At 42.5% G+C, this 22,227-nt stretch overlaps 1 protein-coding gene across 1 annotated transcript; it reads right to left on the reverse strand.

Moving 5' to 3' along the window:
• Nucleotides 1-833: 833 nt before the first annotated feature.
• umps (uridine monophosphate synthetase) lies at nt 834-22,026 on the reverse strand. Its single transcript, XM_080198241.1, has 6 exons — nt 21,873-22,026; nt 13,935-14,088; nt 10,950-11,654; nt 7,174-7,349; nt 5,780-5,894; nt 834-1,590 (listed from the first exon to the last, which is right to left on the reverse strand). Exons 1-6 carry the CDS (start codon nt 22,005-22,007, stop codon nt 1,412-1,414), a joined length of 1,464 nt encoding a protein of 487 aa, XP_080054367.1. The 5' UTR covers nt 22,008-22,026; the 3' UTR covers nt 834-1,411.
• Between the last annotated feature and the right edge of the window lie 201 nt (nt 22,027-22,227).

Below are 22,227 nucleotides of genomic sequence, written 5' to 3' on the forward strand. Positions count from 1 at the left end.
TTCCACATTCCCACCCTCTCCCCATAACCCTTAATCCCCTCTCTCATCAAAAACCCATCAACCCGCGTCTTAAAAATATTTAGCGAGGTAGCCTCCACCACTTCAACGGGCAGAGAATTCCAGAGATTCACCACTCTTTGAGTGAAGAAGTTCCTCCTCAACTCTGTTCTAAACCGCCCCCCCTTTATCTTAAGGCTATGCCCCCTAGTCCTACTATCCTTTCTGAGCAGGAAGAGTCTCTCCACCTCTATCCTATCCATCCCATTCATCATCTTATACGTCTCAATGAGATCTCCCCTCATTCTTCTAAACTCTAACGAGTACAAGCCTAATCTATTCAGCCTCTCCTCATAGCTCAACCCCCTCAACTCCAGAATCAGCCTAGTAAACCTCCTCTGCACTCCCTCCAAGGCTAAAATATCCTTGCGTAAGTACGGCGCCCAAAACTGCACACAGTACTCCAGCTGCGGCCTCACCAATGCCCTATACAGCCGCAGCAAGACCTCCCTACTTTTATATTCAATCCCCCTCGCAATGAAAGACAGCATCCCATTCGCCTTCCTGACCACCTGCTGCACCTGCAAGCTGGGTTTTTGCGACTCATGCACAAGGACCCCGAGGTCCCTCTGCACCGTCGCCTGCTGCAGTTTTTCTCCACGTAAGTAATAATCCTTCCTACCATTATTCCTACCAAAGTGGACCACCTCGCACTTACCAACATTAAATTCCATTTGCCATTTCCTGGCCCATTCGCCCAGCCTATCTAGATCCTTCTGTAGACTCTCCCCACCCTCCGCACAATTTGCCTTTCCACCAATTTTGGTGTCATCAGCAAATTTCGACACCCTACACTCGGTTCCCTCCTCCAGATCATCTATATAAATGGTACCCCAAATTTACCCCAAAAAGCTTCTATGTAGGTCTACATGTCAAGAGATGGATGAATTTATTGGGAAAAGAATCAGAAACAATGCAAAATTATTTTGTTTTACACAGTGCTTTGTGCTTGGGAATGGATCCAAAAGGATGATGGAAAGAGATTCAATAGTGAATTCAAAAAGAGAATTGTATAAATCCTTAAAAGGGAAAAGATTTATAAGAGTATGGGAGAAAAACAGGGGGATGGAACTACTTGGATAGCTCTATCAAAGAAACAGCACTGGCCCAATAGCTTTCCTCTGTTGTATCAGACTGATTTGGTCAGTTGTTGACTTGTTAGCTCTGTTGTAACAAATTAAGACTTAGTTTTTCATTCTGCAATTGTAAAGATCAATGATTGATCATGTTATTCTTTATTTATTTAAAAATACATTCAAAATTTGTACTGCATTACAAACCAAAATGAAAAATATCAATTAATTCCAACAGATTATACTCAAAATGAGCCTCCTGAGTACTTTTGTCCAAGCTTTCAATTGTTAGCAGATAACAACCTGTTCAGATAAGCTGCCCAACCTGCTTTTTTGTATGTTCTTGCAGCTTCCACACAATCCTTTGCAGACAAGATCCCTCGACCCACAATGATGATATCAGAGGCCTTCTTGTGAATCACTTCTTCAGGACTCAGATATTGCTGGCCCAGATTATCCGCTGAGAAGTGAGACAGAGATAGAATTTGCTGAACTGATTCAACATGTTCGAGGTATGGTTACAAGTTTTCATAATAGTATTTAATTATCATTAAAAATATCTTTATTTCTAAGGATGTATCATAAACATCCCACAATGTCACACAAGCAAGGTTCGGATCTTGGATAATAGCTAAATATTTGCGCTACAGAAAGGCCAAGTCTCCTATCTAAGGAGGTAGTGAATGGTACTATTAAGGTTAGACAGCAGAGGGTGGCAAGGAAAAGGGAGGGAGAAGCAGTAAAATTTCTCAAGCTGCTTTAGGAAACTGAGCTGAAACAGGTTACACAGTGGGTGACAGTATGACAGTTAACCCAAGAATATCACTGAATTAGTAACACATTGTTAATGGACACAATTAGGAATAAGCTATTGCATTATGCACAGTGCTCAACAAATTTGGCACAACTTGGTTTCAACACACTTCCCAAAATATGTTTCAATGTAGGCAATATATGACCTGGGTTAGTCCTGGAATATATACAATAGCAGTTGTTATATGGCTTCAAGAGATTCATTGAAGAGAAAATGAAGGTTTGTTGTCATACAAGTTAAAGACTACTGTGTGCCACCAAGAGGGTAGGTAAGTTACTAGATCCATTTGATTTTACATTTCCTTGTGGACACTAATAAGGATCGTACCAACTAGCTATTCATTCTAATAACTTAGAACCCTGGGATTATTCTGCAAAAGAATATGGAACAGTTTGGTTGAAAACTGGAGACATTTGGGAAATAAGTCTATTTAAGGAATAAGTAGGATTAAATAATCCTAAAGGCTGGATTTCTACATGCAAGGCTCAATGTGCGTGAACTACACAATATACAAGCCTTCTTAGGCAGCAACTTTCAACTTTGAAACAACCAACTGTTACTTGGACAAGGGCAATAAGTACATGGGAACATCAATGCCTCCAAGTCACGCACCATCCCAACATAATGCCTGTCCTTCTTATTACTGGCATCCTACCCAACAGTTTTGCGGAAATAAAACCCATTACCACCATTCAAGGGGAAATCAATAAAAACTGGTGATAGCCACAACCTGAAAATGATTGGGGACAAAAAAAAGTTCAAATTCATGAGGATGGATCCTGACAAGGACAAATAAATACGAAGAATGACTTAAATAATTGGCACTACTTACACACAACTAAAAGGTAACCCAAAGATAGGGGAGTTTAAAACAAGAGGTTATAGGTTTAAGTTGAGAGGGAAGAGGTGCAAAAGGGTCCAGAGGGGCAATTTTTTCCAGAGGCGTTGAGTGTCTGGAACAAGCTGCCAGAGGTAGCAGTAGAGGCGGGTATTTTTGTCTTTTAAAAAGCATTTCGATAGTTACATGAGTAAGATGTCTATCAAGGCATATAGGCCAAACATGGGCAATTGGGACTAGACAAGTTGAGCCAAAGGGCCTATTTCCATGCTGTAAACCTCTACGACTCTGAACTGAAGATGTTATGAGGCAATTTGAAAGAATTAAAAATTATGAAGGGACCGGACAGAATCTATTTCAAGTTAGAAGTTGTATAGAAGAGTTTTTCCAGTGATGCAACAAATGTATGTCATGTAGTGCCAGTTGACTTGTCACTTCTTGTTTTCAAGCTCTCATTGCTGGTAGCAGTATAACTATTGACTCCCCATGGTGACATATGTAACCTGTGTACCTCTTGGACCTAGGCTAAACTACAGAGGAATTGGAAGAGGCCATACAGGCCCAGAGCGTGATTATGCCCTGGTGCCAACAAATCAGATCTCCAGCTATGGGTAAACAGCTCCACTGCCAGGAAGGGAGGAGACTAAGAACATAAGAAATAGGAACAGTTGTAGACCACATTGTCCATTGAGCCATTTTGCCAGTCAGTGATGTTGCGGCTGCTCTTGGACATCAACTTGCCCATCCCACATCCTTCGATTCCACAGGAGATCAAATATCTTTCTATCCCAGTCTTAAATGTATTTAATAATGGAGCATCCACAACCCTCCGGGTTGAGAATGTCAATGATTCACAATCCTTGAGGGAAGTAATTTCTCCTCACTTCAGTTTTAAACGACTGGCCCCTTATCCTGAGACTCTACCAAGGTTTTAGACTCCTTTACTGGTGGGAACAATCTTTCAGCCTTTACCCTATCAAACTCCTTCAGAATTTTGTAGGTTTCAATGAGATTGCCACTCGTTCTTCTAAATGCCAGAGAACATAAGCCCAATTTACTCTCATCCCAAGGTAATGAACCTTTGCTGTATCACCTCCAATCCAAGTATACATTTTCTTAAACGTGGTGACTAAAACTGCATACATCATTCTCCAGACATGATTTTACCAAAATCCTGTACAGCTTTAACTAGAAATTTTTATTCTTGTCCTGCAATCCCCTTGTAAGGTCAGCATGCTAACTTCCTGTATTCCTTATACAAGCATACTCAAGTCTCTTTCAACATCAATACTTACAAGTTTCTCACCATTTGAAAAATATTCTGCTTCTTTATTTTTACAACTGAAGTGAACAGCTTCACACTTCCCTATATTGTATTCCATCTGCCATCTTGTTGCTTCTCAACTAACGTGTCTTATTTCTGTTTGCAACTTCTGTGTGTTCTTTCCATAGGTTACAAAGAACAGTACAGCACAGGAACAGGCCCTTTGGTACTCCAAGCCTGCGCTGATCACATTGTCCTTTCTAAACCAACCGCCTGCATCACTCTATTCCCCGTCCGTTCATATCTCTGTCCAGATAAGTCTCAAATGTTATTAACATGTTGCCACCTCACTTAGCAGTACATTCCAGGCCACCCTGTGTAAAAAAACTTCTCCCGTACATCTCTACTGAATCTTTCCCCCCCCTACCTTGAACTTGTGCCCCTTTGTCATTTCTGCCCTGGGAAAAAGCTTCCAACTGTTCACCCTATCTGTACACCTCATAATTTTATAAACTTCCATCAGGTTATCTTTCCTCTGGGTTTGGTATCATTGGCAAACTTTGACACGTTATTCTGTCTCTCTTCATCTAAGTCATTAATATAGATTGTAAATAGTTGAGACCCCAACACTGATCCTTGTGGCACTCCACTATTCATTGCCAACTTGAACCCCCATTTTTAACCACACTGTTTCTAATTGGTAACCAATCTATTCTTTCTAATATATTACCCCAGACTTCAGGAGACCTTATTTGGCCTATTAACCTATTTTGAGGAGAAAACATAATTATCTCTGGTCAACACTATTTGTCTGTGCCAACTGCGCTAGGGTCTGCCACCCACAAATTGGTCTCCATAGCTACAAAGACGATGTTCACTACAGAAGTGACATACATCCTTGGTGCAGTCCATCATCTCCCAAGATGGATGGTTGTTAATGAGTTTAGAAAAAATTTACAACAAAGAAGTGAAACATTTAAACAAACGGTTAAAAGGCTGTGGGTTGTACTACTGAAGTTATCAGTCATTACGATAATTAACAGGTTAGATAAGTGGATGAAAACAAGGGGGGTGGGGGGAGGGAGGAGTATGAAAGAACATGTGGAACAAGGACTGCCCAAGAGAGATTAGCCCTACTGCTTGTGTAGCCACTGACTAGTTAGAACAATTTGTGAATAATTCTGCATAATCTTTAGCTCTCAGTAACCCAATCTGTTGAATGTTAATAATTATAATCGCTGTGTTATCTTTTGATGGCTTTGCACTGATCAACCACCATTTCAGCCACACTGAATTGAACATGGAGAGGCCAATCTACGACTATCAATAGCAGCAATCCAGGGTTGAGTTCAGGAGCTGAATTAAGCAAAAACTCAGCGTACACAACACTGCAACTTATGAGCATGGTAAGATAGATATCTATGTAAACAAAGAACAAAATCAGCCTGGGAAACAGGCCCTTCGGCCCAACGAGCCCACGCCGCCACCCCAACACCACCAGTCCACCTCTGGTAATACTGCTGGGGGACACAAATTAATACATTTTCAAAAATTTGTTATGTCTTTGCGGTGTATAACATACTTTTATCAACTACAACTTCCCATAATCCATTCCCATTACGCACACAAAAATTATGACCCTAATGACTAACAAGAGCTCTCTGCACTCTATCAGTGCAATACTCTATACTGTGCGTTATTAAGCTGTACTTCAAGAGAAGTAGCAATCTTACCTCCAATCTCCATCTGAACTCCAGGGGTCATATGTATAAAATCTAATCTGTCGCTGATGTTTGAGCTGGATATAAACCCAATGACAAAATCAGAGTGCTTTTCAGCCAGTCTTACCTAAATAAATAAAAAACATGTTTTCCAAGAATTAGAAATGAGATTGAATTTTATTTTTTGCAATTTAGTAGCACAGTTTGCTAGTTATCCCCAATGCTAAAGAAATAATTGCAACAATGAAGAAGAATGATTTCCTCAGAGCATCAAATGAAGCCAACTGGTTGAGCAGAGGAATAAAAAAGGGGGAAAAAGAAAAATCACATTGTGAGTATAGTACAAACTAAAACATGGAGCTGGAAGAACAAATATGTTATTAACTTGCTAAAAAGTGCAGAGACAAAAAGGCAGTAATAATGGCAATTTCAACTATTCTAATATTATTTGGAATAAATTCAAAGCAAAAGGCACCGAGGGCACAGAATCTGAAAATGTATTTCAGAAGATGACAAGACAAAGGGCAATTCAGTATTTAGTTTTAGGGAATTAACCACTGTAGGTAATAAAGGGTATAAGTGGAAGAGTATTCGGTGATAGTAATCATATTTCAATTAGATTTAAAGTAATTCCAGCATTATTATTTCCCACACTAGAGTACAAGTTCCAAATTGGGGAAGATCACTTTTACTAAGTTGAAATGTAATTTGACAAAGTTACTGGAAACACTGCTTGAAGATAAATCCATTTCAGAACAATGGGAGGCATTCAAGGAGGAACCGAAGAGGGTTCAGAACAAATATATTCTATAATTAAAAAGGGCTGGGACTCAAATCTAGATCCTCCTGAATATCAACTAGCATACAGAATAAGATAAAGCTTTTTAGCTTGTCAGGTGCCAAGAGCTCAATACTGTAGAAAGGCTACAAGAAGCACAGAAAGTGCAGGTGTGAAATTAAAATGTGACATGAAATGGTATTGACAAGAAAAATGAAGGAAAACCAAAGAAAATATTACTAAATTGTTGCCTTTTGTCACTTATCCTTGTAAGGCCTTCAAAAGAGAATTGAGAATAATTTGAAGAGAACAAATTTACAGGGCTATGGGGGCATGGGAGAGTGGGACCAGCTGAGTTACTCTTGCAGAGAGCAGGCACAGATGTGACAGGCCAAATGGCTTTGTTCTGTGGTGTAAGCATTCTATGATTCTTTATGCATCTCAGTTAGAAAGCTATAAGAAAAAATGGAATCATTTCCTTTCATAACAAAGGCAGAGTTTTTGCAGAAAGCTTTTGTTCTCAAACTGTTCTTGTAAAAATCCTCCAATTCCACGTGAGCCCTCCTGACAATTTTGAGATATCTTTCTTATATCATTTTTCATTAATAGATCAGAATAGTTGAATTACAGCTGTTTTGGTGTAGTCTCCAGTCGCTAGGGAACCTTCAGAGCTCATTTCGGCAATCAGCAAGCAGCCTCGATTCAGAGGCAACCCAACTTCCTTTAATCCTTTCACTACTCCAGGGCCAGGAACGACATGGGCATTCACAAAGTCAGACCATGAGGCAATTTTGTACATTCCACCTGGAGAACAAGATGGCATAATCAGTCAAGTAAAGCAATACACTGCTCGTAACTCCCAATGCTTGAGTCCTACACAGTAATCGCAAAATCAAGCATAAACCAGCGTACTGTTTTGACAGCAGAAGGTATTCCATTTCACTTGGTTTTCTGAATGTGTTGAGTGTAAAGGAAACTTTTTAGTCAGGTTTATAAACATGTTAAGCCATTTCAGTGCATGGTGCAAAGACAGCGCGCACACATTTCCATCCCAGCAAAACATTTATTTTATTTCAATCAGTGAATCATAGAATCCCCATAGTGTAGGAGACAGCCATTTGGCCCATCGAGCCTGCACTCTCAACAACCCCACCCAGGCCCTAACCCCATGTATTTATCCTGACACCAAGGGATAATTTAGCATGGGCAATCCACTTAACTTGCACAACTTTTGTCACTTATCAAACCGGAAACCAGAGCACCCAGAAACAGACAGAATGTGCAAACTCCATACAGCGAGTCACCTGAGGCCAGAATTGAATGTGGGTCCCTGGCAATACGAGGCAGCAGTGCTAATCACTGCACCACCAAGGAAGAGGAATGTGTCAAATGATGCCTTGCATTTCCTGTGACAGATACAAGAACCTAATGCTGAAGACTGCCAGTGAAATAATACGTTTGTTCTTTTACGAAGAGGTGAGAAAGTTGGAAGAGGGCAAAGAAACTCAAAATTAGTTCTGAACCTATCAATCTATCATTTGAACAACATAATCCATGCCAAACAATGGCAAGGAGCAATTAACTAAGTTATATTGAGACAAATAACTAAGGTTATATGGACCTGAACTCTTATCCACGTCATTTAATATTTCTGGGGAAAAGAACAGAGAGCTGTACATTCAAGGTGACACTAAATTTGCAAAGGGTGACAAGATCTTGGAAAGAGTACAATAAAGCTTTATCAAGAATGAGAAATGTTAGTTATGTGGAGAATCTGAGATTGTTCTCCTTAGTGCAGAGAAGTTTGAGAACAGAGTACTCAAAATTATAAGGGTCTTTAATAATGCCAGTAGGGATAAATTATATACTCCCAAAACAACCTAATAACCAGAGTTATGTATTTAAAATAATTGGATGATAACCCTCTTACTCGTCAGTACACCTCTAGCTGTATTTTCTGGAACACTAGCTAAACAGAGGTGAAATCAGAATCAATAAGAACTTTCAAAAGATAATTACAGGAGAAAGCTGTTTTGTGGGCTTAAATTGGACAGTTCTTTCAAAGAACTGACACAGGGATGATAGGCCAAATATCTCCCTTCAATGCTGTTAACTTCTAAGATTCTATAAATAGATGGACAGTAAATTGTGTACATGGGAACACGAAGTTTCAAAAAGGACACAAACAGACTAAGCGAGTAGGCACAGCAGTCAAAAGATCATTCACTTTTAATCCAAGACAGACAGTCTAGAATTTGTTAAATGGTGACAAACTAGGGGTTGTGGAAGATCAAAAGGGGTTTGGGTACCCAAATACATAAATCACTAAAAGCAGGTAGAGACTAATAGAACATGACCTTTGTCTCAAGAAGATTAGAATACAAAAAGAATGAAGACTTTATACTTCAGTTGTAAATAGCTTTAGTCAGACCCCATGGATTACTTCATTTTAAACATCAAAACTCAGGAATTTGAGATGGCTCATCACGGATTCACCAGAACAGTACCAAGACATAAAGCTTTAAAAATTGTGAAAATCGGTTGCATAAACATATCTTGCATTCCCAAACATTTACAAGGTTGAGAATAACAAGTAGTAAAAATGATAATACGGTTTGATAGCCATAGATAAAGAAACTGCTTCTTTTGGTAGAGTTAGAACCAGGCTATTTAGGAGTGAAAGCAGGAAGCATTTGTTCCATACACAACAGTGGAAGTCCAAAATTTCTGCCTTCAAAAGCCTGTGTACGGTGTGTCAATTGAAATTTTCATGACTGAAATTCACAAAAAGGTGTTGAGTGATACAAATCAAAAGTGAGGAAACAGAGGTAAGGTACAGATCATCCCAAATCAAACAGAATTATTAGTGCCTTGAGAAGTAGAAGGGGCTACTCCTTTTCTGAAAGCACAAAATACCAAATATAAAAAGCACAAATTAGCTTTCCTTCATAGACTAATCCAGAGTATTATTAACTCCACTGAATTATGGACCATGATCTAGCCTGCCACATGATTTTTGACTTGCCAAGAATTCAGAGTTGACAAACTAAGTTTCTGTACAGCCTGTAAATCCAAGGTAGGTTGACAGAGGCCCAGGAACAAGCAATAACATCTATTACTCTCAAAAAAGGCCCCAAATTAGCAACAAGAGAATTTCCAGGTTCCATTACCGCAGATGGATTCTAGATCAGGAATGCTGTTTCACTAGATGTTAATTTCTCAACGGCAGAATAATTTAGCCTCACCCAAATGCCCTATACCATTACCTCCAAGATCTGGCTATGCTTCAGAAACTGCGATATGAGCCATGTTACCCCCACTCCCAAGTAAATGCCTCCCCATCCTTTGCTTCACATTTTCCTTGAGGGCACTGACTGCTGCCCCACAGAGCCAGGGACCCAGATTTGATGCTGGTTTTGGATGACAATGTGCAGTTTGCACATTCTCCCTGTGTCTGCATAGGTTTCGCTGGGTGCTGCGACTTCCTCCCTTAGTCCAAGAATGTGCAGATTAAGTGGATTGGTCACGCTAAATTGTCCCTTAATGTAGGTTAGGTGGATTAGCCATGGTAAATGCACAGATCTAGAAGCATGACAGGACTTTCAATTCCATCAATATAAGCCTGTACCTACTGGGTCTAACCACCACAAAATGAGCTGGTTTGGAAAATGAAAGCTAATACATATGTCACTGCTAGTCTCAAGTTCCAGTCCCCTTTGAAAATGAGGTGAGACCACACTTGTAGGACACATGCCAATGCAAGATAATGTGCACCTTGTGTGCACTTTTCTCAATGGTACAAATTTAAAATATGCTTTTATAAATGAATTAAATGCTCAATTTGAAGCACTGCATTCATTAAGTTGACATTTTTATTTTTAAGGCTCAAACCAATCACAGAACATTGCAGTGAGACAAACATTCCCTTCTGTGCAGTTGCAGTTTTAGTTTCAACTAGTTACAACTGTATATTATGATTGCTGAATGAAGCCTTCGAATTGTGAACTGGTCTTCAAGACAAGGAATGTTTGCTGATTTTTGAGGAAGGTGTTGATTTACAGTGCTCTCATCTCAATTTTCTGTTAATTTGGCCAACTATAGTATTAATTAGGGAGAGATTAGTTGTTAGCCCCTGTGCTTTTAAGGACACACTGCTGGGAATGAGGGCTTGTTAATACTCATGGACTAGAGTGCTGGGCACTGAGTCAGCTCAAAATTTGTGATAATCATTTTTGCTAGAATTCCAAAAGAGGAAGATTTTAAACAAGGCTTTCACAAGTAATTAAAACATAAAAATGCAACTTATCTTTGCAGTCAAGCTCAATTGCTTATAACCACATCCAAGTATTCGTTATTTTATAACAAACATCATATAGATTTTTAAACATTTTAATGACTAGATACCTTCATACTGGCGTTTGACAGTGTTCCCAATATCTGCAAACTTCCGATCTTCAAATATCAAAAATTCATGCTTATCAGCAATTGCTCTTAGTTCACTGAACACAGCTGGATTAAAATCATTCAAGATATCAACATGCGTTTTCAATACACAGATCTCGCTACCCAACGAATCAGCCAGTTGTAACAACTCTTTTGAGCTTGTGACATCAGCAGCGAGACACAAGTTGGTTTGCTTCTTTTCCATTATCTTAAAAAGCTGTGCTGTGATTGGGTGAATCTCAGGAAGCTGGGCACGAGCACCGTAGCTTATTTCTCGATTGGGCTTTTTTGCAAGTATTCCATCAGGCTGGTTATTGAGCTGTTTTGTTGAACCATTCATCTTTATACTCACTAGTGGACAAGCATTTTTTCTTATGAATATATTGACGCTTTCTACCATTTCGCTATCAATTTTGCCTTGGCAATGCAAAATTTCTAATAACCTGGATAGAGAACAGACAGAGTGTAAACGTATCCCTTCTTCTTCTAATCTGGCCCTTCCTCCCTGTTCTCGGTCCAACAACACCACTGCATCAGTGACCTTTAATCCTTCCTTACGAAGAACTTCTGCAGTCTCTAAGACACTGGAACCACTTGTGACAACATCCTCGATAATAAGACAGGTTTCTCCTGGGTTGACTGTGCCTTCCACCAGACGTTTCGTGCCTGCGATTATAAAGTGACTTTTAAATAAATATAATAATGCAGTATTACAACTTTAAAGAGTCATTGAAAACCAAAGAAAAATACACACCACAATGTAAAAATGCATTATTGAGATCAATTTTTAGGCGAAAGTTAAGGGGTCTGCTTTTACATGAGTAGTGTTTTTGAGAGGCTTACTCTCAAAACACACATACATGGCTCTCAAAAGAATCCACAAGCAGGGGACACTGTGCTCACACCAGCCATTCACTGCCTCTTTCTCTCTCTGCTTCTAATTAAGGAACTTCCCCATACCTCTCCTTTTCACATCCCAGATGAGGAAACGCCAGCTGAGCCTGTGGTTTTGGGAACAAATTATGGGATGACAACTCAGCCCTCTGCAGTAAAGAATTCCACAGATCCACCACCTTAAGAAATTTCATCTCATCTCTGCATTAAATGGGTGACTCCTTACTCAGAGATTATGCCCTCTGGTCCTCGACTCTCCCAAAGGGCGAAACAACCTCTCAGCATCTACTCTGTCAAGCCCAAGACTCAATAAGGTCACTGCTTATTCTTCTAAATTCCAATAGGTACAGGCCCAACCTACTCAACCTCTTCTCATCAGAAAATCCCTCCATACCTTGGGATCAACCTAGTCAATGTTCTCTGGACTGCCTCCAACACGAATACATCTTTCCTCCTTTTTTGGGGACCAAAAACTGTTCATAGCAATCCAGGGATGGTCTCATTAGTGCCTGTGTAATTCTAACAAAATTTCCTTATCTTTATTCTCCATTCCCTTTAAAACAAAGGCCAACATTTTATTTGTCTTCCCTATTATCTGCTGAATCTGCACGCTAGCTTTCTGTGATCTATGCATGAAGATGACCAAATCCCTCTGCTGTAACTTTCTGTAGTCATTCTCCATTTAAATAATATTTTTCCTACATTACATTCCTTTTGCCAAGATTTTTGCCCATTCACTTAACCTGTCTCTATTACTCTGTAAACTGTCATCCTCACCACTTGCCTTCCTACCTATTTTTGTGTCATCTGCAAACTTGGCAACAGTACATTCACTTCCCTCATCCAAATTATTTATATATATTGTAAATAATTGTGACCCACCACTGATCTCTGTAGCACTCCACTAATTGCAGGTTGCCATCTTGAAAATGCCCCCCCTTATCCAAACTCTCTATCAGTTAGCCAAATCTTTTAACCATGCCTATATATTATCTCCAATGCCATGGGCTCTTATCAGTGAATCCCCCACTATCAACATTCTGGGGGATTACCATTGACCAGAAACTGAACTGGACTAGCCACATAAATACTGTGGTTACTAGGGAAGGTCAAAGGCAAGGAATGCTGCGGAGTGTAATTCATCTCCTATGACGCAACAGGTTTGAGATTGGCGGCTGTGGAGGGAAAATTATCAGAGGAGATGAGGTCAGTTACTATCCTGGAAACAATGGCTTAATGTTCAGTGGTGGGATCACGGTCCGGGGGAGGTAGGAGGAAGTGTCTGAAAGTTGGCACTCATTGTTTCCAGGGCAGTTAAAATCACTCTCTTCAGTTCTAACAAAGAGGCAGAAGTGAAACTTTAACTCTGCTTTCTCTCCATACAAATGCTGTCAAGCCTGCTGAATTTTCCTAACATCCTCTGTTTATGTTTCAGATTCTAGCGTCCGTAGTATTTTGCTTATTTTATTAAAATTTACAATTTGAATCACCATCTTGCCACATTTTACAAGTTACACAGTGTTTGGGCAAATAATGCCATTAGAGATAAGCTTGCTTTATTTACCGTGACTAATCTCTCTGAAGAGTTAATTTTACTTATTAGTGTCACAAGTAGGCTTACATTAACACTACAATGAATTTACTGTGAAAATCCCCTAGTCACCACACACCGCAGCCTGTTTGGGTACACTGAAGGAGAATTTAGTATGTCCAATGCATCTAGCCAGCATGTTTTTTGGACTGCGGGAGGAAACTGGAGCACCTGGAGGAAATCCATGCACGCACAGGGAGAATTTAAAATCCGCACCGACAGTGACCTAAGCCAGGAGTCAAACCTAGGTTCCTGAGGCTGTGAGGTAGCATTGCTAACCAATGTGTCGAGCTCCGAAACAGTTTTCCAGTATCTGCAGTATTTTGCTTTTAAATGTGTTTAGACATTTGAAGCTGTAAGCTTTTATGCAGTCAATTACTACTTGGGACATTAACATTTCAGCACTGAAGTTAAAGTTCAACATAAAATGTAGCACTAAATGTACGGTAATGTGGTTTTACCATAATCCTTTGCCTCCTTTCGACGAATGAGCATGGGTATTTTATTAGAAGAACAAATAATTGTTGCAAGAGGTAAAGCAGTGTATGGAACCCCACAAATAGAATTGTACTTGATTCCAGCACTGTTTGCAGTTTGCCAAAGGAGTTCTGACACCTGTAAGAAAAAAATAACTAATTTGTCAAATGAAATTAGTAAATTAACAGACAAAATTTAGGAGCCATAATAAACCAGAATTTAGATGTGTATATCCTCATGAATATTGCAAGCAAAACAGTCAAGCTTGTAGCTGATTCCAAAATAGGATACAGGACTTTTTAAAAAATTCAATTAGAGTACATGCCCATTGCAGGACTTCCCTTCTTAAATCCCAGCATTATGTGATAAAGGTACTTCCAATATTACTATGTAGGGAGTTCCAGGATTGTGACGCAGTGATGAAATATTTTAAAGTCAGGATAACAGATGGCTTGAAGGAGAAATCATAGATGGCAATAATCCCATACAGTCACTAACTTTCCCATCTACGTGGGAAAAAGCCACGGATTTGGGAGGTGCTGCCAAAGAGTCCTTGGCAAGTTGATGCAGTGCATCTTGCAGTTGGTACATAAAATAGCCTAGATGTGCAAATGTCAGAGGGAGTAAATGTTTACAGGTGATGGATGGAGGGGTAATCAAGTAGACTGCTTTGTCCTAGATGACGTCTAGCTTCTCAAATATTGTCGGAGCTGCACTCTTCTCGGTAAAAGGGAAAAAATTCCATCACGTTTTGATTTGTGCCCTGTAGATCATGGATACGCTTTGGGGATTCAGGAAGTAGGTTATTCGCGCATAATTCCCAGCCTCTGACAGGCGCTTGTAGATGCTGTATCTACGTAGTTGGTCCAGGTAAATTTCTGGCCAATGACAACCCTGGGGGGATTCAGCAGTAGTAAATGACATTTAATACTAAAGCAAAATGGCTATTTTCATTGTCTAGCACGAATGTTGCATGCCACGTGTCAGCCCAAGTCGGTCGTGCTACTCAGTTCAGAGTTGCGAATGGAACTACACTGAAATAATTAGTGAACATCTCCAACTCTAATCCTATGATGGAGGAAAGGTCATTGAAAAAGCAGCTACAGATGGATGGATCAAGGGCATTGCGTAAGGAACATTTACAGTAATGTCATGGGCTCAGATGATTGGTTATAGCTGGTAGTGGTCAATCTTCCTTTTTGCTAGGAATGGCTCAACCAGTGGGGAATTTTACCCCTCATTCCTATCGATTACAATTTTACCAGGGCTTCCTGGTGCTGCAAACAATCAAATGCCACCTTAAGCTCAAGGGTAGTCACCCTCACCTCACCATTCAGTTCTTTTGCCCATGTTTGGTCCAAGGCTATAATACGGTTTGGAGCCAAGTGGCCCTGCTGGAAATAAAATTAGGCACTAGAAAGCTGGTTATTGCTGCTTGATATCATTGCAGACATCTTCCATCACACTGCAGATGAACTGAACAGAGACTGTGTGGTGGCAACTGGCAGACTGGAATCGTCCTTTTCTTTTGCACAGGTAATTTTCCCCATCATTGACTAAATGTCAGTGTTGTAACTGTATTGAAATAGCTTGACCAGAGATGCAGCTAAATTCTAAAATATAAGTTTTCAGGACTACAGTGAGGTGCTGTCAGGACCTACATCCTTTGCTGTAACTGAACTGGGTGATGTCAAGGGTAGGAGTCTTAGTGTTGAGCAGAAGGACCTTGGGGTCCACGTCCATAGGACTCTTAAATCGGCCTCGCAGGTGGAGGATGTGGTCAAGAAGGTGTATGGCGTACTGGCCTTCATTAATCGAGGGATTGAGTCGGGAAGTAATGCTGCAACTTTATAAGACCCTTGTCAGACCCCACTTGGAGTACTGTGCGCAGTTCTGGTTGCCTCACTACAAGAAGGATGTGGAAGCTATTAAGAGGGTGCAGAGGAGATTTACATAAGAACATAAGAAATAGGAGCAGGAGTAGGCCATCTAGCCCTTCGAGCCTGCCCCGCCATTCAATAAGATCATGGCTGATCTGTCGTGGCTCAGTTCCACATTCCCGCCCTCTCCCCATAACCCTTAATCCCCTCTCTTATCAAAAACCCATCAACCCGCGTCTTAAAAATATTTAGCGAGGTAGCCTCCACCACTTCAACGGGCAGAGAATTCCAGAGATTCACCACCCTTTGAGTGAAGAAGTTCCTCCTCAACTCCGTTCTAAACCGCCTCCCCTTTATCTTGAGGCTGTGCCCCCTAGTCCTACTGTCTTTTTTGAGCGGGAAGAGTCTCTCCACCTCTATCCTATCCATCCCATTCATCATCTTATACGTCTCAATGAGATCTCCCCTCATTCTTCTAAACTCTAACGAGTACAAGCCTAGTTTATTCAGCCTCTCCTCATAGCTCAATCCCCTCAACTCCGGTATCAGCCTAGTAAACCTCCTCTGCACTCCCTCCAGGGCCAAAATATCCTTGCGCAGGTGCGGCGCCCAAAACTGCACACAGTACTCCAGCTGCGGCCTCACCAATGCCCTATACAGCTGCAGCAAGACCTCCCTACTTTTATATTCAATCCCCCTCGCTATGAAGGCCAGCATCCCATTCGCCTTCCTGACCACCTGCTGCACCTGCAAGCTGGGTTTTTGCGACTCATGCACAAGGACCCTGAGGTCCCTCTGCACCGTCGCCTGCTGCAGTTTTTCGCCACTTAAGTAATAGTCCTTCCTACCATTATTCCTACCAAAGTGGACCACCTCGCACTTGCCAACATTAAATTCCATTTGCCATATCCTGGCCCATTTGCCCAGCCTATCTAGATCCTTCTGCAGACTCTCCACACCCTCCGCACAATTTGCCGTTCCACCAATCTTGGTGTCATCAGCAAATTTCGACACCCTACACTCAGTTCCCTCCTCCAGATCATCTATATAAATGGTAAATAGCTGAGGCCCCAGCACCAACCCCTGGGGCACTCCACTAGTCACCATCCGCCAATCCGAATAGCACCCATTGACCCCCACTCTCTGCCTCCTATTTGACAACCAGTCCTCTATCCACGCTAACACCCTACCCCCAACTCCATGTCCCCTGATCTTCTGCAATAACCTCTTGTGAGGTACCTTGTCAAACGCCTTCTGAAAATCAAGACAGACCACATCCACCGGCTCTCCTCTATCCACCGCCCTAGACACATCCTCATAGAACTCCAGTAAATTTGTCAGACACGACTTCCCTTTAACGAAACCGTGCTGCGTCTGCTCTATCAAGCACTTTCTCTCAAGATGCCTCGCTATTTCCTCCTTGATGACGGATTCTAACATTTTACCTACAACAGACGTTAAACTAACCGGCCTATAATTCCCTGCCTTTTGCCTAACACCCTTCTTAAACAACAGCATAACATTAGCCGTTTTCCAATCTTCCGGCACTTCCCCGGAATCCAGCGACGTCTGGAAAATAACCACCAAGGCATCCACTATCACCTCCGCCATTTCTTTCAGAACCCTCGGATGCATTCCATCCGGTCCTGGCGACTTGTCCACAATCAGCCCCTCCAGTCTGTCGAGCACCGCCTCTCTAGTAACAGTAATGTCATCGAGACCCTCCAGTCCTACCACCTTTCCATCTCTAACATCCGGCAAATTATTCACGTCCTCCTCCATGAAGACCGAAACAAAAAAGTTATTCAAGACCTCAACCATATCCCCATCCCCTACCACTAAGTCCCCCTTCTCATCCTCTAAGGGACCAACGTTCACCCTAGCCAGCCTCTTCCTTTTTATATATTTATAAAAACTCTTGCTATCTTTTTTATATTAAGCGCTAGTCCAGCTTCATAGTTTCTCCTACCCTTCTTTATCAACTTCTTTGTCAATCTTTGTTGACATTTAAACCTCTCCCAATCCTCTTCTCGCCCACTACTCTTAGCTACTCTAAACGCCTCCGCTTTTAATTTAACACTTTCCTTCACCTCCTTCGTTATCCATGGCTTATTACCTCTCCTCCTACGGTCCTTTTTGACCGTCGGAATAAATTTCTGCTGAGCACCAAGAAAGATCTCCTTAAAGATCCTCCACTGCTCCTCAGCAGACCTACCTTCCAACGCGCTCCCCCAGTCCACATTCGCCAATTCTTCTCTCATCCTACCGTACTCCCCTCTGTTCAAAGGACGCGCGTCCGGGAACCCACTTTCTCCTCCTCCATCTGCACCAGAAACTCCACCATACAATGATCGCTCTCCCCAAGAGGATCCTTCACTGCAAGGTCCCTAATTCTACCCGCCTCATTACATAACACCAGATCCAAGATAGCTCGCTCCCTCGTCGGCTCCAACACACACTGTTCAAGGAAACTATCCCAGCAGCATTCCAAGAACTCCTCCTCGAGCCCACCGCGTCCAACATGGGTCGACCAATCTATATGTAGATTGAAATCCCCAATAACTACGGCCATCCCATTCCTGCACGCCGCACTTATTTGCGCATTAACAGCCCGCCCCTCCTCCAGATCATTATTTGGGGACCTATAGATGACACCCACCAGCGTCTTCCTCCCTTTGCTGTTCCTAATCTCTACCCACAACGATTCCACTTTCTGCTCCTTGGCTCCAATATCATCCCTTGCTGCCACCCTGATGCTGTCCTTAATCAGCAGAGCTACGCCCCCCCCTTTTTCCTCCCACCTATCCCTCCTAAACACTTGATATCCCTGGACATTCAGCTCCCAGTCCCTGTCACCTTGCAGCCACGTCTCTGTAACGGCCACCAGATCATATCCATTTGTGCTGATCTGCGCCACCAGCTCATCCACTTTATTCCGAATGCTTCGTGCATGCAGATAAAGTGCCTTCATCCCAGCCTTCACCTGGACCCTATTTGCCGTAACGCCACCAACCATACTCACGCCCCCTACTCCTTCTATTATTGGGACATCCTCGGCCTCTTCCCTTACCTGTACCCTCTCCTTAACTTTCGACCCCGTAATGTCACCTACCCTCGCACCTCACCCCCCCCCCCCCACACACACACACACACACACACACACACACACACACACACACACACACACACACACACACACACAATTAGTTGAAAGCCCTGTCTACAGTCCATTTTTACAAGGATGTTGCCTGGATTGGGAGGTATGCCTTATGAAGATAGGTTGAGGGAGCTAGGTCTCTTCTCCCTGGAGATGAAGGTTGAGAGGCAACCTGATAGAGGTTTATAAAACGTTGAGAGGTATAGATAGGATGGATTCTTGGAGGCTATTTCCCAGGGCTAAAATGGTCGCGGTGAGAGGACACAGGTTTAAGGTGCTGGGAAGCAAGTACAGAGATATTAGGGGTAAGTTTTTCACTCAGAGGGTGGTGAGTGAGTGGAATCGGCTGCCGTCGGTGGTGGTAGAGGCGAACTCGCTGGGGTCTTTTAAAAGACTTCTGGGTGAGTACGTGGGATTTAATGGGATTGGAGTTACAGATAGTTCTATGGCCTGGTAGGTATGGATATGATCGGCGCAACTTGTGGGCCAAAGGGCCTGTTTGTGCTGTAGTGTTCTATGAATATCAAGGGTCGATTGGGGTACAGCTTCCAATAATGCAGCCAAATCAAGAGCATTTAAATCTTCAGGGGTGCCTAACTTTTTGGAACTGGAAAATGGTCCATATTTGATAAAGATTTCACTCAACTTTCAAACAATTAATAGCAGAATACTGGGAGTGCAGAGGAGGTTTACTAGGCTGATGCCGGAGTTGAGGGGATTGAGCTATGAGGAGAGGCTGAATAAATTAGGCTTGTACTCGTTAGAATTTAGAAGAATGAGGGGAGATCTCATTGAGACGTATAAGATGATGAATGGGATGGATAGGATAGAGGTGGAGAGACTCTTCCCGCTCAGAAAGGATAGTAGGACTAGGGGGCACAGCCTCAAGATAAAGGGGGGGCAGTTTAGAACGGAGTTGAGGAGGAACTTCTTCACTCAAAGGGTGGTGAATCTCTGGAATTCTCTGCCCGTTGAAGTGGTGGAGGCTACCTCGCTAAATATTTTTAACACGCGGGTTGATGGGTTTTTGATAAGAGAGGGGATTAAGGGTTATGGGGAGAGGGCGGGAATGTGGAACTGAGCCAAGACAGATCAGCCATGATCTTATTGAATGGCGGGGCAGGCTCGAAGGGCTAGTTGGCCTACTCCTGCTCCTATTTCTTATGTTCTTATGTTCTTGATACAATGCAAAAGTTTTGTTGTAATGCATCCAAAATCATTCACTTCAATCTCTCTCTGCTCTTACATAATGTCTTCATTTAATTATGTCCCTACTTTTACTATCACATGTCCCTCTTTTCACTCGAATGAAAGCAAAATACTGCAGATGCTGGAAATCAAAACCAGAAACTGAACAAACTCAGCAGTCTGGCAAAAAACATGTGGACAGAGAAACAGAATCACTGTCGAGCCCATATGACTTTTTCAGAATCCTTATTCACTTCAATTTCTCCTGCTCTTGCATACTATCTTCATTTAATTACATCTCCACCTCTACTTCTGCAGTTCTCAAGCGTCATACGGACTCGAAATGTTAACTGTTTCTCTCCACAGATGCTGCCAGACCTGCTGAGTTTATCCAACATTTTGTTTTTATTCCCATCTTTCATTACTCACTACCCCATTTCTTTAGATCCCTCTCTTTTATTCACTGTTCCCCTCTTTTCTGAGACAATGGAAGCAGGCTGAGACATGGGTATTAATTCAAAACAGTATGAGGACTCATGCCAGTAAGTTAGAGGTTGTCACTGTGTTTGGAATATGGTGGGAAAAGATTTATCAAAAAAACCCACATTCTATACTAATAGTCAGATGCTAGACATCAGCAACAGTAACATAGGCTGGCGGCAGGATCAAATAGTCCTTTGGCAGCTGACTGCAGAGATAGTGAACATTGGACTCTACATTTGTGAGCATGGGTCAGTCACTTGTTCCAAGTTCCCTTCCTCTGCCACGTCAAATATAGAATCCCTACAGTGCAGCAGGAGGCCAATTAGCCTATCAAGTCTGCACAGACTACCCAAGAGATCCCACCCAGGCCCTTTCCCATAACCCTACATACTTTTTTAGTTTATTTATTAGTGTCACAAGTAGGCTTACATTCACACTGCAATGAAGTTACTGTGAAAATCCCCTAGTCAGCACATTCCACACCTGTTCAGATACAGAGGGAAAATTTAGCATGGGCAATTCACCTAACCAGCACATCATTTGGGCTGTGGGAGGAAAGCCACAGACATGGGAAGAACATGCAAACTCCACAGTGACCAAAGCCAGGAATCAAACCTGGATCCCTGGCACTGAGAGGCAGCAGTAGTAACCACTGTGCCACCATGACACTCAATATTTACCCCATTAATTCCCTGTAACCTACACACCTTGGGACACCAAGGGGCGATTTAGCATGACCAAAACCCCTAAGCTTCACACATTTGGAGCGTGGGAAGAAACCCAGGCAGACCCGCAGAGAACGTACAGACTCCAGACAGTGACAACCCCCCACCGGGAACCCGAATCCCTGGTGCTAAACACTGTGCCACCATGTTCCCGCCCAGAGAGAAGTCAGCACCAGGCTGAGAAGTGTCTGAAAAACCCGCGAACAACTGGTCTACCAGCGGATTGACTGGGAAACTGTAAATATATTCTATGCAGCTACACACACACACACTCTATCTGCAGAGGGCTGCCGTGCAGCAGTAATACTGACCCCATTCAATCAAGTTGGGGGGGGGGAGGGGGGAACCAGAATGTACACAGCGATAAATACACCTCCACCTGTCCCTTGCCCACAGCCAGCCCGCCGGTGGGGACCGGGTTCCCGCTCAGCGGCAACCCGAGGAGGGGCTTGGGGCCTAACCCGGCAGCCCAGGGGCTGTAAGCGGTACCTGGTTCAGCAGCGTCGGGTAGGACACAAGCACCCTCAGATCGAAGTAAACTGGTGAGGAAATCCCGCTTTTCAACACGAAGCAGCCAAACTTGACCGCCTGAATTTCAAACAGCCCCGACACCAACGACTCCATACCGCACGCGCCGCGCCGCGCCACGCCGACTCCTCTGCGCCTGCGCCGCCTCTTAAAGGAGCACACAGCCTCCTGTCCAGTCTATTAGATGCCGGCGTTGAACTGGGGTAAACACAGTAAGAAGTCTCACAACACCAGGTCAAAGTCCAACAAGTTTATTTGGTAGTAAAGATCCACAAGCTTTCGAAATGCTGTTCTTTCGCCAGGTGGGAGGAGAGTT

Source organism: Carcharhinus amblyrhynchos, chromosome 11 (genome assembly GCF_965287045.1).
Source record: "Carcharhinus amblyrhynchos chromosome 11, sCarAmb.v2.hapA, whole genome shotgun sequence".
Lineage (NCBI taxonomy): Eukaryota > Metazoa > Chordata > Chondrichthyes > Carcharhiniformes > Carcharhinidae > Carcharhinus > Carcharhinus amblyrhynchos.